Source organism: Cygnus atratus, chromosome 10 (genome assembly GCF_013377495.2).
Source record: "Cygnus atratus isolate AKBS03 ecotype Queensland, Australia chromosome 10, CAtr_DNAZoo_HiC_assembly, whole genome shotgun sequence".
NCBI lineage: Eukaryota > Metazoa > Chordata > Aves > Anseriformes > Anatidae > Cygnus > Cygnus atratus.
The window spans coordinates 19,425,171-19,437,425 of record NC_066371.1 but is presented as its reverse complement, the minus strand read 5'-3'; the positions used below and the strand labels follow the sequence as shown (position 1 = coordinate 19,437,425).

General features: G+C 39.1%; 1 protein-coding gene across 1 annotated transcript in view; it reads left to right on the top strand.

The window, feature by feature from the left end:
- Positions 1 to 11,891, top strand: part of WNT7A (Wnt family member 7A) — a 32,540-nt gene extending 20,649 nt beyond the window's left edge. Inside the window, exon 4 of the mRNA XM_035558330.1 lies at positions 11,412 to 11,891. Coding sequence (XP_035414223.1) covers positions 11,412 to 11,891 — 480 coding nt within the window. The remainder of the gene's footprint in view (positions 1 to 11,411) is intronic.
- Positions 11,892 to 12,255: the final 364 nt, after the last annotated feature.

Below are 12,255 nucleotides of genomic sequence, written 5' to 3'. Positions count from 1 at the left end.
CTTGGTGACAGAAAACTCTGAAGCTACAAAGCCCTGAAACACTCACCGAAAGCAATAATTGCTAGCGTTTGCTGTACAAATGGAACAGACTTTTGCTTTAATGGAAAGAACTTCCAGGTATTTTGAAGTAAACAATTAAATAATCGATTAAATAAAGAACAACCTTTTAGTCCAAGGACACAAACAAGGCCTGTTTTGGTACTGGAAGAGTGTAGCATGGATCTATTAAAGGATGAGGGATTCAGGTAATTGCAGAGAGGATGCTTGGCTCTGCATGGTCAATTAGTGCCAAAAGGCACTAGTATTCGTTTGCATTAGAACCAGTTATCGAAATGACCCCGATCCTTCTGGTACTTAAAAGTAAGCTGCACCTAATGGACTGCATTTGCTCCCCTGGGACAGACAGAAGGAAAGCGTCAGTATTTGCAAACTCGAAGTAACATCTAAGCCAACATTTATTGCTAGTGCTCCAGTTGTAGGTTCTCTTTGTAGTGTCAGCTGGTGGCCTACTAGGGAAACTAGCCTTGCCTTAAGCATACTAGATCTTATACTAAATATAAGACCACACACAGTTATGAGTACAACTATGTATGCTCTTACAAGACTACTCAAACATGAGTTTTTAATTGAGTCATAACATACTGTTACCTTTGGGTATATAAGTCCTGCAGCCATAAAACTATTATCTATTGAGATGGTACAATAGTTAATGTATAAATAAAGAAGTTCAATAAGGAGTTAAAAATGTGTCCGAAAGACTTGGATCAAGACCTCAGTTAAAAAAGGAAATGATTAAAAAAACAAGCAAACAAACAAAAAACATAAACAATGCAACAGTGGAGATGCCCTCCTGCAAAAGCATGTGTTATTGCTGATGGCAAACTCTTTGTGAATTGCCTGAGGCCTAACAACATGAGCATTCACACTGCCATGCGGAGCATTTATAGGATCTGTCTCCTCCCTGTGATCTTTTATTTTCACAGAAGTTACTTCACAATCTCTACCCTTTGTCATATTTGGCTGAAATTACTAAAAAGGTTCAGCTGTTACCAATGGGACATGAGAAGCAAGTGGGAGACAGACACCAACTGAGCACTTAAGCTTCATTTTCTCTGGAAATTGGTCCGAGAAGTTTGCCTTGCTGTAGTTGCAGCAAATTTAGGCTAGAAGGTGTAATCTTAAAATGTCTTCCAGAACATTACAGATCCAAATAACTCTACTAAAGAATAGCATAGCATTAAGATTTTTTGAATTCTCTTTAATGGAGTTATACTTTATATTAAGGTTCCCCTTAAAGCGAGCGATAACATTAATATCTGATTAACACATTAAATGTGCTACAGACATGCATGGTTTGTTATTGATGGGTTTACGAACAAGTGAAGCTGGTGCTTACAAGCTGTTATTACAGGCATCCTATGACCTTCTGAACTAAAGACCTACAGCAACTGATTAACCCTTTGTAAAAACATCAGTCTTGATATTCAGGCTCAATTAATATAACATAAGTGGTTTATTAAGAGGAACTATTAATGTAATTGTTGGATATTTCTCCTTAACTCATCTATAAATAGTAAAGACAGATTTCTTAACAAAGAGCAACAGCTATGCCTGGTCTGGAGAGTGAGTTGGCTGAGGGGAATTACATCCATCAATATGACACACCTTAAAAGTGAATTTCTTTTAATATGTGATTGCTCACTTGTAAAATGAAAGCTTCGGCTATTGCTAAAATACCTGTTAGAATGAAAAGAAGAAAATCTAGTATGCCAGGTAAGCAAGACACAAAGCCAAAGAGGTTTGCTTAGACTGCGCCGGGCGTTGTATGTAAAATTAGGAAATTTCACGTTCTTCTGTATTGGAGGAAATGTTCATTGACAACAGGCCAGAAGCTCTGTGTTAAAATTCTTGGCCTGTTCTTGGGGCATGCTAATCTTGGCAGCTGCTAGGCTACAGAGATAGGCTCTGCTGGTAGGATCTTATCTCTGATAAGTGGAAGCTATTTGAAAACATGGAACCGCGGATCTATTGTCCCAACTGGAGGGGGAAAACTCTTATGTATATAACTTAATTTGAAAGCCATCTTTATGGAAAAATGATTCCCACAAGAATATCCCAATTCTTGTTATAACCAAAACCATGTTATTTTATTATCATGTGAATATTTTGACACAGAGATGTCTTCCTGTGAACCAAACATGAAGATAACTGGTGCTTCTTTTTGAGGGAGTCTGAAGGAGTTCCTGAAGAAATTAAGCTAGGAAATACTTTTTTATAAAGATGGTACTGAGACATTACTGTAGAAGTACTTTGAAATCACCTGAAAAGCTTGAGGGAAAGTAAAAACATCTACTGTTTACTAAAAATGCTGGCTTAGAGAACTGAAATTTATGTTTTGAAGCATGAGAAATATGCCTTGCATAGTATTATTTGCTGAGTACCTAAGGGTTAACTCTCATGGTGTGGTATGTAACTAAATGAACCTATAATTAACTGTGTGTGGCTATTGGTTAAAATGTTTGGAAGCGATATGAAGCGATATTATTTTGCAACTAGTGCTCTTGCCAGCACCTGGCTTTATTAGTTTAGGACAAGAGGTGTTTTCTGATGAGTTGTCTGGAACAAGTAAGGCTGTTCTTTTGGTTTCTATCACACTTCGGAAACTTTTCTCTAGACAGCTCAAGCATTTGTCAAAATGCTCTACCTGGTTGCTCCCAATTCTTTACTATACAATGCCAGCACCACTTCATTTGAGCGTTTCACTACCAGTGGGGAGAGTTACATGGAAGATGAAGTTTAGTGGGAATGACTCAACTCTGTACCATCCTTCCTTGTGTACATTAACTATGACAAGGATGGATTTAAGTTGTCATTTCCTGTTTTCCCTACCTTCTTACCACAGCAGTGAAGTATGACTCAGGCTCCATGAGACAGCCCAAAGCAAAAGACAGCATTGACATCCCTGCCTAGCAGAGCAAGGCTGTAACAGAACTTGAATAACCCCCAAGACTTTAACCCATTGTGTTCTCAAACTGAGGAGTGCAAATAAGTTTTAGTTCACCTTACCTGGGAGTACCTCCAAATTACTTCAGAACTAGCATGCTAAAATATAAACTGTATGCGCAATGTATTTTTTTTAAAAGCACCTCATCCTACATTTTAACGACAGCTTGATTCATTGAAGCACAGAATATTGATGAAGATCACCATCCCAAGATCAAAACTAAAAACAGATTCATAGGATATAGGATGCTAGGAGAACTATAATGACTTTGAAGAGGTCCAGGCCTGCAGGTATCACTGTCAAGCTTTCATTCACTTCATTAGTCTCTGATCCATACACTGAGCTCCTAGACTGAAGTAGAATTAGGGAAAATGGCACTTTTAACAATGGACATTCATCATCTTTATAATACATGATACAATACTGCACAGATCACTGCTTTAGAGAAGCCTGTTTCAGAAGCAACAGTATTTTGGAGTGATTTTTAATTTGTGACCAGAACGTAAGGAAGGTAGATATGATATAAGAATAAATTTTATGTTGATAACATGCCCAAATCCAGAAAAATTGCTGTCTCATTTTCTTTGTAAATCATCTTAGTGTCAGTGAACATCATGTTGTTGCTTCATTTTCAAAACGCCTTGATCATCATTTTTATTCACTTTTGGCAGGAACATACTGCCCAATATCTTTTTGGAGAGGAAGATACGTACTATAGACAACTCATGTAGTGATAAGAAGGTGAATTAGATAACACAACCAACAACTCTATCTGTAATTCTGTAACACCATCATCCCCTTTTCCAGTCTATTTTAGCTTCATTGTACAAAGTACCCAGGTAGACTAGACATGACTATTCAGTATTTCACAAGCTATAATCCATCATATCCACAGTGTCAGTTTTGCTTGGACAGCAGCAAATACTGATCCTAGATAAGTTTTCCCTTAATCTCACAATCCTATTTCAGTCTGGAACTAGGAAGTCATACTTTCACTTATACAAACAGGAAATACAAATTAACTTGTTGAATGACCCTAAGACAATTCAACTATATTCCAATAATTGTAGGTGAAAGCATATTAAAAAAAATATTTTTTTCAGAACTGTTTTTTTCAATCTCTTTTTTATGACTGATTTTTAAACTTTGTACATGATGACACTTACTTGGCCCTACATCGATCCAGTCTAATCTAGGTGATAATGGGTCTCCCAAGAGTTATTTTTTAAAAAAGCAAGTATTTTATCAAACACTTTGACAATTATGTTTTCAAATTATTTCCATTTTTTTTTCTGTTAAAATATTTGCCTTGCTTTTAAATAGAAAAATCTACCGAAACAAAACGCAAGTCAGACCAGTCTTGCAGACAGACGTACCAAAAAGGCACCAGAGCAGTAACCACCCAGTAAACTCTCAAGCCAGCTTTCAAGTACAGAGTGTTTGTCATTAGCAACTCAGAAGACAAAAAATCCCACACTATGAACCCCCCAATCTCACAACTTATTTTCCAATAGTGCAGGAGGAACATAATATTTTAAGTCCATTTCCTGGTATAAAATCTTATCTAAGCATTAGTTTGGTAACTCATAGTTGAGGAAAACTTTTATAACAGTATTTCCTGCTAACAGAAGGAAAGGTTGGCAAGACAGATTTGTGTTTGGTAGTACACAGAAAACTTTGTCACAAACCATATCCCCTAAGAGCATGTGAAACTCAACCTGAAGCTCACGGTTCCAGCTCATGAATTAATGGTTTCGTTTTACATTTTGATGACCATACAGAGAGACAAGGGTGCAGGTACTTTCCCTCTGGGGAAAACAGGAATCTGTTCGTGAGAGACGTAAAAAGGCAAGGAATCCCACAGACTACAAGCTTGTAGCTGTTATCAGATACGACGTGAAAGGGAGGGGGTGAGGGAGAAGAGAATACCTGGCATGAGACCTGCTCCGAGGAGGGACTGTCTGACGTGGCAGTGTAGATTTCTTTGTGTATCATTCCTTTCAAGTCCATATCAGATTTTGCTGAGCTATTAACATCAGGTGTTGCCACATGGTGCCTGCTACCTCTGCAAGGTATTATTGATGAAGATAAATAAAAACTGAAGAACCTTATTTGACTTTCAGGTGGCCATGATTAGATTTGCAGAAGTGTCTGAGAAAAATATTGAGGAATGAGCAAGCAAGATACTCTGAGCTACATACATGGAATCCCCTTTTCCTAGTTACTTTTGCAAAGATGAGATGGTTTTGGCAGAAGTTTATCCTGGGAGCAGCTACAATTGGATATAAGGTTTTCTCCTAGAACCCCTCAGTGGCAGAAAGCTAAAGGACTATGACACCTTGTTTTATTACACATAGAAGTTCCTACAGTTTGAAAAAAGGCAAGAGCCATGCCTTGTGGTTTAACTTGAGCATTATTATATAGTATGAGAATCTGTGTCATTAAATGTTTTTGTTAAAAAACTGTGGTCCCCTTCCTATCCTATGTCCAAATGTTCTTCAAACTAACAATTCTGAAAGCATCCTGTAAGATTTGTTCTTCTACTGCTGCTTGTTTTTTGGTCCCTGAAGGGTATTTGGTCTTCTGCCCTCTAAATTGAGTAATGTGACTTACCAAGGGAAAGAGAAGAAAATCAATTTACATGTGCTGAGAATAGTACATGAACAGTGTGACTATACTGAACAACTAACTATTTTTTCTTTACTCGTTTGATATATTGTGAAAATAGAAGCTGCACTTGGAGAATAGTTGCTGCATATGGTCAGGTTCTTTATAAAGCTGAAGTAAAGGACAACTAATATTCCAAGGTAGAAATACTACTACTAATAATAATTATGAAACTTATAAAGAATGGTAAGGAACCTCCTGCTTTGTGGCAGCATAAAGAAAAGTCAGAAACACTGCACAAAAGTTAAACTAATGAGAGAGCAAAGTTCATGAACTCTTCATTTTTTAGGGAATTAGAATCAGAATTCCAATTAGTTAACATTTGGATATCTATTATTGAAGGTAGATGTTTGTACTCTGTACAACCTGGGATGTTTCTAGCATTCTGTCATTTATCAGCATTCTCTTGTCTATCTTTGTAATTAGTCCTCAGACCAATATCTTGCATGATCTTCTTTAGACATCTGTTTGTAGGAAAACACAATTGTGATTTAATTGGTATAGGTCATATGCTATGGTGATTTCCCAGCCATTTTTTATTTGAAACAGAAAAATTTTTGTAATGGGAAAAATGGTTTAACCTGCCAGTGGCAGTAGTATTTTTGAGATAGTCAGGACTTGCACTGCTCAGCATAACAAATTTGTTTGATGTTGACTTCAACTTCAGATATTGCTTTTTGCACAGTTTAACTAATGAAAAAATGCGAGGAAGAAAGATCATTTAACTGTGCTTAATAAGGCCTTCGTAATACATTCAACTGAAATATGAAAGATTAGCTGGAGTGAGTCACGCTTAATATGGGACTCAAGCAGTTCCAGACTCATCCACAATTAGTTTGCCATAGGATATCAATGCAAAATATGTCATATTTATGCAAAACACTTTTTACAACAGCTCTATTAATATTGCTAGTGGACATCCACTGATGGGAAATAACCTTTTCTGTTTAGATATGTCTTTCCTAACTTCAGATTTGCATTTTGGTACTTTTTCAATATGCTGTTTCTTACATTACAAGGTTTCACAGGGTTTGTCATTAAATGGCATCATTTCCTCTTTTATGCTCTCTCATGTTAATTTTTGTTTTCAAGTCAAAAGGCACTAAGTATTATTGCTATTTTCCTATTTAGTTTCAGAGTTCTGGTGTTAAGACAGTCCCACAAGTTATTTAAAAGGTAGTATCATTTTGAGATTACTGTCACACTTGAATAAAACAAGTGACAGTGTAATTTCCTATTTATTTTAATTAGATAGAAATAGTCTTTATTACGTTAGCTTAAAACAATATTTTTACTAAGTGAATCCTTTTGCAAAAGAAAACCAAGCAGCCCTCTAACATTTTTCCTGAAGTTTGAGGAGCTTTGTTTTATAGTTACAATTGCCTTCTTGAAAGTGATATAAGTCATAAATCCTCGTCTGCCACAAGTTGAATGGGGCAGGCTTGACTCTCCTCAATGGCCTCTCCAGCCCACAGAAATGTTGTGACCACTCTCCAAGTCCTGCCTTGTTCTCTGTAATGAAAAATTCACAGCTTTTAGCCAATGGTTGTGTTTTCCCTGACCAATAGTAGAGGACTTTGTGACCATGCGAACAACCTCTGCGTTTGGCACCTGAGCCTGTGCAGTTCGCAGGCTGCTCAAAGGGCTCTCCAGGGCTGCAGCTTGCCACCCTCGCGTGACGCACCCTTTACATTTTCTGCAAAACTAAAGGCAAAGAAAAAACATGTTATGTTCCTTATGGCACTGCCCAAAGGTACTATATCTGAAGATAACATCAATAGAGAGAGCCAGAGCAAGTTCTCTTCACACAAACTATTTCCCAGAGGCTAATGGCAAAGGAGACACAGAGAAACAAGTACTGACAGTTTACTGTAGGAACTCAAAGAAAAAGTGGACAAAGTTAAACAAACTCCAGCTCTTTGTTAGCATCTAATCCAGTTCAGAGCATTCAATGGTGCATATAGATTTACTCTCTATGGCTAATGGAGTAGGATATGGTCTTTTGGTAAGAAACAGAGGATCTAAATTTTACATTTTGTGCTCTTCAAGCTCTTACATTTTAGGAAAATCAGTCTATAACATATATAAAGTTTTAATCTGATGTAAAAAGTATGAGCTGCTTGCTAAAACCTTTGAAGAAACAAATACTCAAAAGGTTCAGGGTGTTTCCTGTTTTTAACACAGACCACGTGTTGAAGTGAAGGGGTAGAGCACTTCTTTTGGCTCATAGAAACCAAGGGGAAGGCCCAGGCCTCCTGTCCCTACCCAGAGAATACTCTGCAAGCACCTGATATCACTGTGCAATAAAACTATCAAATCAGCATTGCAGCCTTTTGCTGAGGATAGATGGTTCAGATTACGTGCAGCCTATTTTCTAAAGGCCACAGGATTCAATTCATCTCTGGCTAAATTTGTAAAACACTACATGGAAAGAGAGCAACTGCAAAGAGGACGTATGTACAAGAACAGAGGCAACAAAAGGGTTTGTGAGCTAACAGTAGGGAGGCTGGGCTGGAAAAGGCAGAAATGGAAGGGAAAGTCTGATAGCAGAGTGCAGTGGGCCCAAACTAGGCAGATGTGTTGGAGTGATTTCAGCACAGTGCAATAGAAATGCAACCCCAATAGGGAAAGAGAAAATGGAAAGTTAGTCAGAGCATCTTAGAAAGTGCTATACTAAAGAGAGAGAGAGAGAGAGAGAGGGAGAGAGAAAGAGAACAATAAATGTGGCACAGCATTTAAAGAAAAATCTTTCTCATCCATCTGTCCATCCTCTGCCCGCACTTTCAAATGTTTTTGGTCATCTAAAAAGTACCCCTAATACTTGGACTCAACTAATATTGGTCAAATGTCTCATCTTCAGGCAAAGCCAGATGTTTTTACCCTAACTGCTCATGCCTGGCCTTAGCTGAGGGAGGCCAGAAATCCAGATGCTTGTCCGGGTTGGCATCACGTCACCCAGAGCAAGAGGCAAGTACGTGACACATGGCTGCCCCATTGCTGAACTGCTCCAGCCGCTTGCTCAGCTCTTTCTGGGGGAAAATATTCCTTCTCTTAGAGATCGCTGTCTGTAAATGGGATGTTAATGAAATAAACCAAAAGGCAATTTAGGCTATTTACACTTCAGAGAAAAGCCCTACCTGGATAGATGACACTAAGTCATGATGTATTTTGTATTAATGTTTCAAGTCAATCTGGCGGATCCTGATGTTAGAAATATTTTGTTGCAAGTTTGAACATCGTACCAGATATAAGGCCAGCCACTTGAATGAGAGCAGTGATTGAATTAGGGCTGAGAAATGTATCCCCGGCTAGTTTCAAATTAAAAAAAGAGGGCTTTTAAAAAAGTACAAATGAGGCTAAAAGAATTTATGTTATTTTTCCGGTTTCTGTGCTATAACTCCTTTTCTGTCTCCTCATTTATCTTCTAAGAGTACTACCTTATGAATGAGTGAGCAATAAAAGAAGTATGCAGTGGCTGAGAGAGAAACTCAAGATAACAAGATAATGCAAAATGTAAGCCAAAGTTTGAGCAGAACTGCAAGTTAAGATGTAGATCTGAATATCAAAGTTTCTCACATCTCAGTTTTTGGAAAGTCACTGGATGGATAGTTTGCCTGAAAATTTAATTTTAAAACAGTAGCACAAAATGTGACGTGATATAGGCTAAGTTCACACCTGTCAAAACCTTGGACCTATACTTTCTAGGGGTTTTAATCTTGTCTTCAGACCACATGTACTGACACATCAGCAATGGACTAAAATAAAACCAAAACCATTTAAATGCCTTTGAAATCCAGTTTCTCATTTAAAAATGGCAGAGAAGGAACAGTGAATAAAAAAACAGGTGTGAACTACCCTAAAGTTAAGCAATAGCAATTACTGTGCCTAGATGACATGGGAACAGCCTCAAGACCAAAAGGTGTGAGAGTAATAAGCTACTACATGCAGCCTCTGCATTGCCTGTTTTAAGGCTTCCACAAGTAGGATGGAGTTGCATTCACCAGTGTTAGTGTGCTACATACGATCTGCTGGCCGCACAACCTCAGAGGTACTCTTACTCCTAGCCACTCAGTCTCTTATGCTGAGATTTTAGACCCAAAGTCCCAGCGCATGTCTAGCCTTTGAGCTGGACCCGGCTCCTTCAGGGCAGACTGTCCTGTTCAGCAGCAGCCAGTGTCTGCACGGTAAGCTTTCCTAATGTGAAAAAAAAACAAAAGTGGGGGGTTACAGAAAAGGGTTAATCCAAATTTCCACATTGCTGACCTCCCTCCAGCCTTCCAGGCTGCCCAGGTTTGGGGTTGCACAGATCAGCTGAGGATTCTCAGGGGAAAAATGATGTGGGCACTCCCTGAACCCAGATAATCCCCCGGCTGGGCTTCCCACTGCTGCTATCTGCCAGGCTAGGCAGACTGTAATCAGAAGAATTATTATTATCTTTTCAAGCCAACACCAGTGAGAAATTAATTGCTGGAATTATTCTATCAATTAGTATTTTTTCTAGCATTAACACTGTAGCTGCTAAGTGAGGTCAGCTCTAGTGCTCGGGTCAGACAGCAGGGACTAAGTTGGTCTCCAGGGTTAGTTGGCAAGGACTGGGGCTGGTAAAGAAACAGCTGGTAAAGAAACAGGGCTGAAGTTTCAAGGGATGTGAAGGCTGAAGGGAATATGAAGCTCGTTATCATCAAAAGGAAAGCAGTGACAACTCAGCCTTAAACATGAGAGGGCCCTACAAAGAAGAGAACGTGATACAGGGTGGAGCCAAGATGATGTGATTGAGAAGCTTTTATGGTACTAAGGAGGTGGAAAATTTTTCACCAGAATTGATGACAAAACATGAAAGCAATTCCTCCTCTTTACTCTTACTCCTTGTGCTCTAAGACAAAGCCAGTTTTTTGGCAGAGTAGCCCAGGTATTTTGTATGCTCCATTACCCATGTGAGAGAGGAGAGCAAAATACTTTAGGAAAAAATAGAAAGATTGTGGTATACTGTATACATATGGCAAAGAATGTAAGGCAGTGGTATACTGAAATAATACTTAGATTTCCAAACTGCAGCATTAACTTGCAACATTTAGAACGGATGATGATTGCATAACCAAATAATAGTCTGCTCTATGCTGTTGATTAATGTGACACCAACAGGAGGATGAGCATTGATAGAGTTTATCTGCTTGTTCATATCTTACACCAGCTTACGCCATTTTCAGGCCAAAGAACAGAAATGCAGCTTAATTTGGCATCTCTACTTACAAAAATCAAGTTCTAGTATCTATTATTGAACTTTCAAAGCGTTCTGCATGTGGCATTTTGTGTAAGGCTGCCATAGTAAAGGTGTGATTTTCTGCAAGTTCCTTGTTTCACTGCCACATGCAAAAATTGGAAAACAGAAGAATCTGAAGCGCTGTACAAGGCAAGGTGAAGAAAAGCTGTAGTTAATGAGGATCCCAATTTACACTTGGTCTACAGTCTGTGAAATTAGGCACTCACATTCCCTGTTTAACTCAAAGTGCAAACTTTGGAGGCAGAACTTAGCTGACACCCGTAAGCATTTGCTACCTGGGACAACAGCATCACCAGGCAAGCAAAGCCCATAGCTCTGGTGGGAACCTGGCCTGTGCCTGGTGACAGCTGATACTGGAGAGCAAACCCCTATGTGACTGATATGCATCAGATAAACTTTTTTTTTTTTGGAATTGTTTAGTTTTTATTAATGCATCGTTCTTTGTTCTTCCAAATCCAGATTCTGGAAGAAAACATGAAGTTAGAGTGCAAGTGCCATGGGGTCTCGGGATCCTGTACCACTAAGACATGCTGGACAACCCTGCCTAAGTTCCGGGAGCTGGGCTACATCCTTAAGGACAAATACAATGAAGCAGTTCAGGTTGAACCAGTGAGGGCAAGTCGCAACAAGCGTCCGACCTTCCTCAAAATAAAGAAGCCACTTTCTTATCGCAAACCCATGGATACAGATTTAGTGTACATAGAAAAATCTCCTAATTATTGTGAAGAAGACCCCGTCACCGGCAGCGTGGGAACACAGGGGAGGATGTGCAACAAGACAGCCCAGCAGTCCAACGGCTGCGACCTGATGTGTTGTGGGCGAGGTTACAACACGCACCAGTACTCGAGAGTGTGGCAGTGCAACTGCAAATTTCATTGGTGCTGCTATGTTAAATGCAACACATGCAGTGAAAGAACAGAAGTATATACCTGTAAATGAGTACGTGGCTGGGCAGGCTGGCTGTGTCCCTGGCCACGAGTACATTTGCACATATGCTCAACGTACCTACACGAGACTGTAGCAAAGATCTGCTCTCCCAGAAGAAACTCTGATGAATGGATTCCTGTCTTTTCTTCTCATGTTTCATTGCTGTGGATACACATTTCAGACTCTTAAGAAAGTCAGCCAAGAAACAAAAAACAAACACCCCCCCAACCCCCTGACACACAAATCAGAGAGAAGAGATCATTCAGTTAATCTGTACCTCTGGAGCAAGAAGCATTGACTACCTTGGGAAGAGACACCAGAGAAAAATCTCTGAGCATGGCAATGAACTTGGTTTGGAAAAGAAAAAGATGGTCAA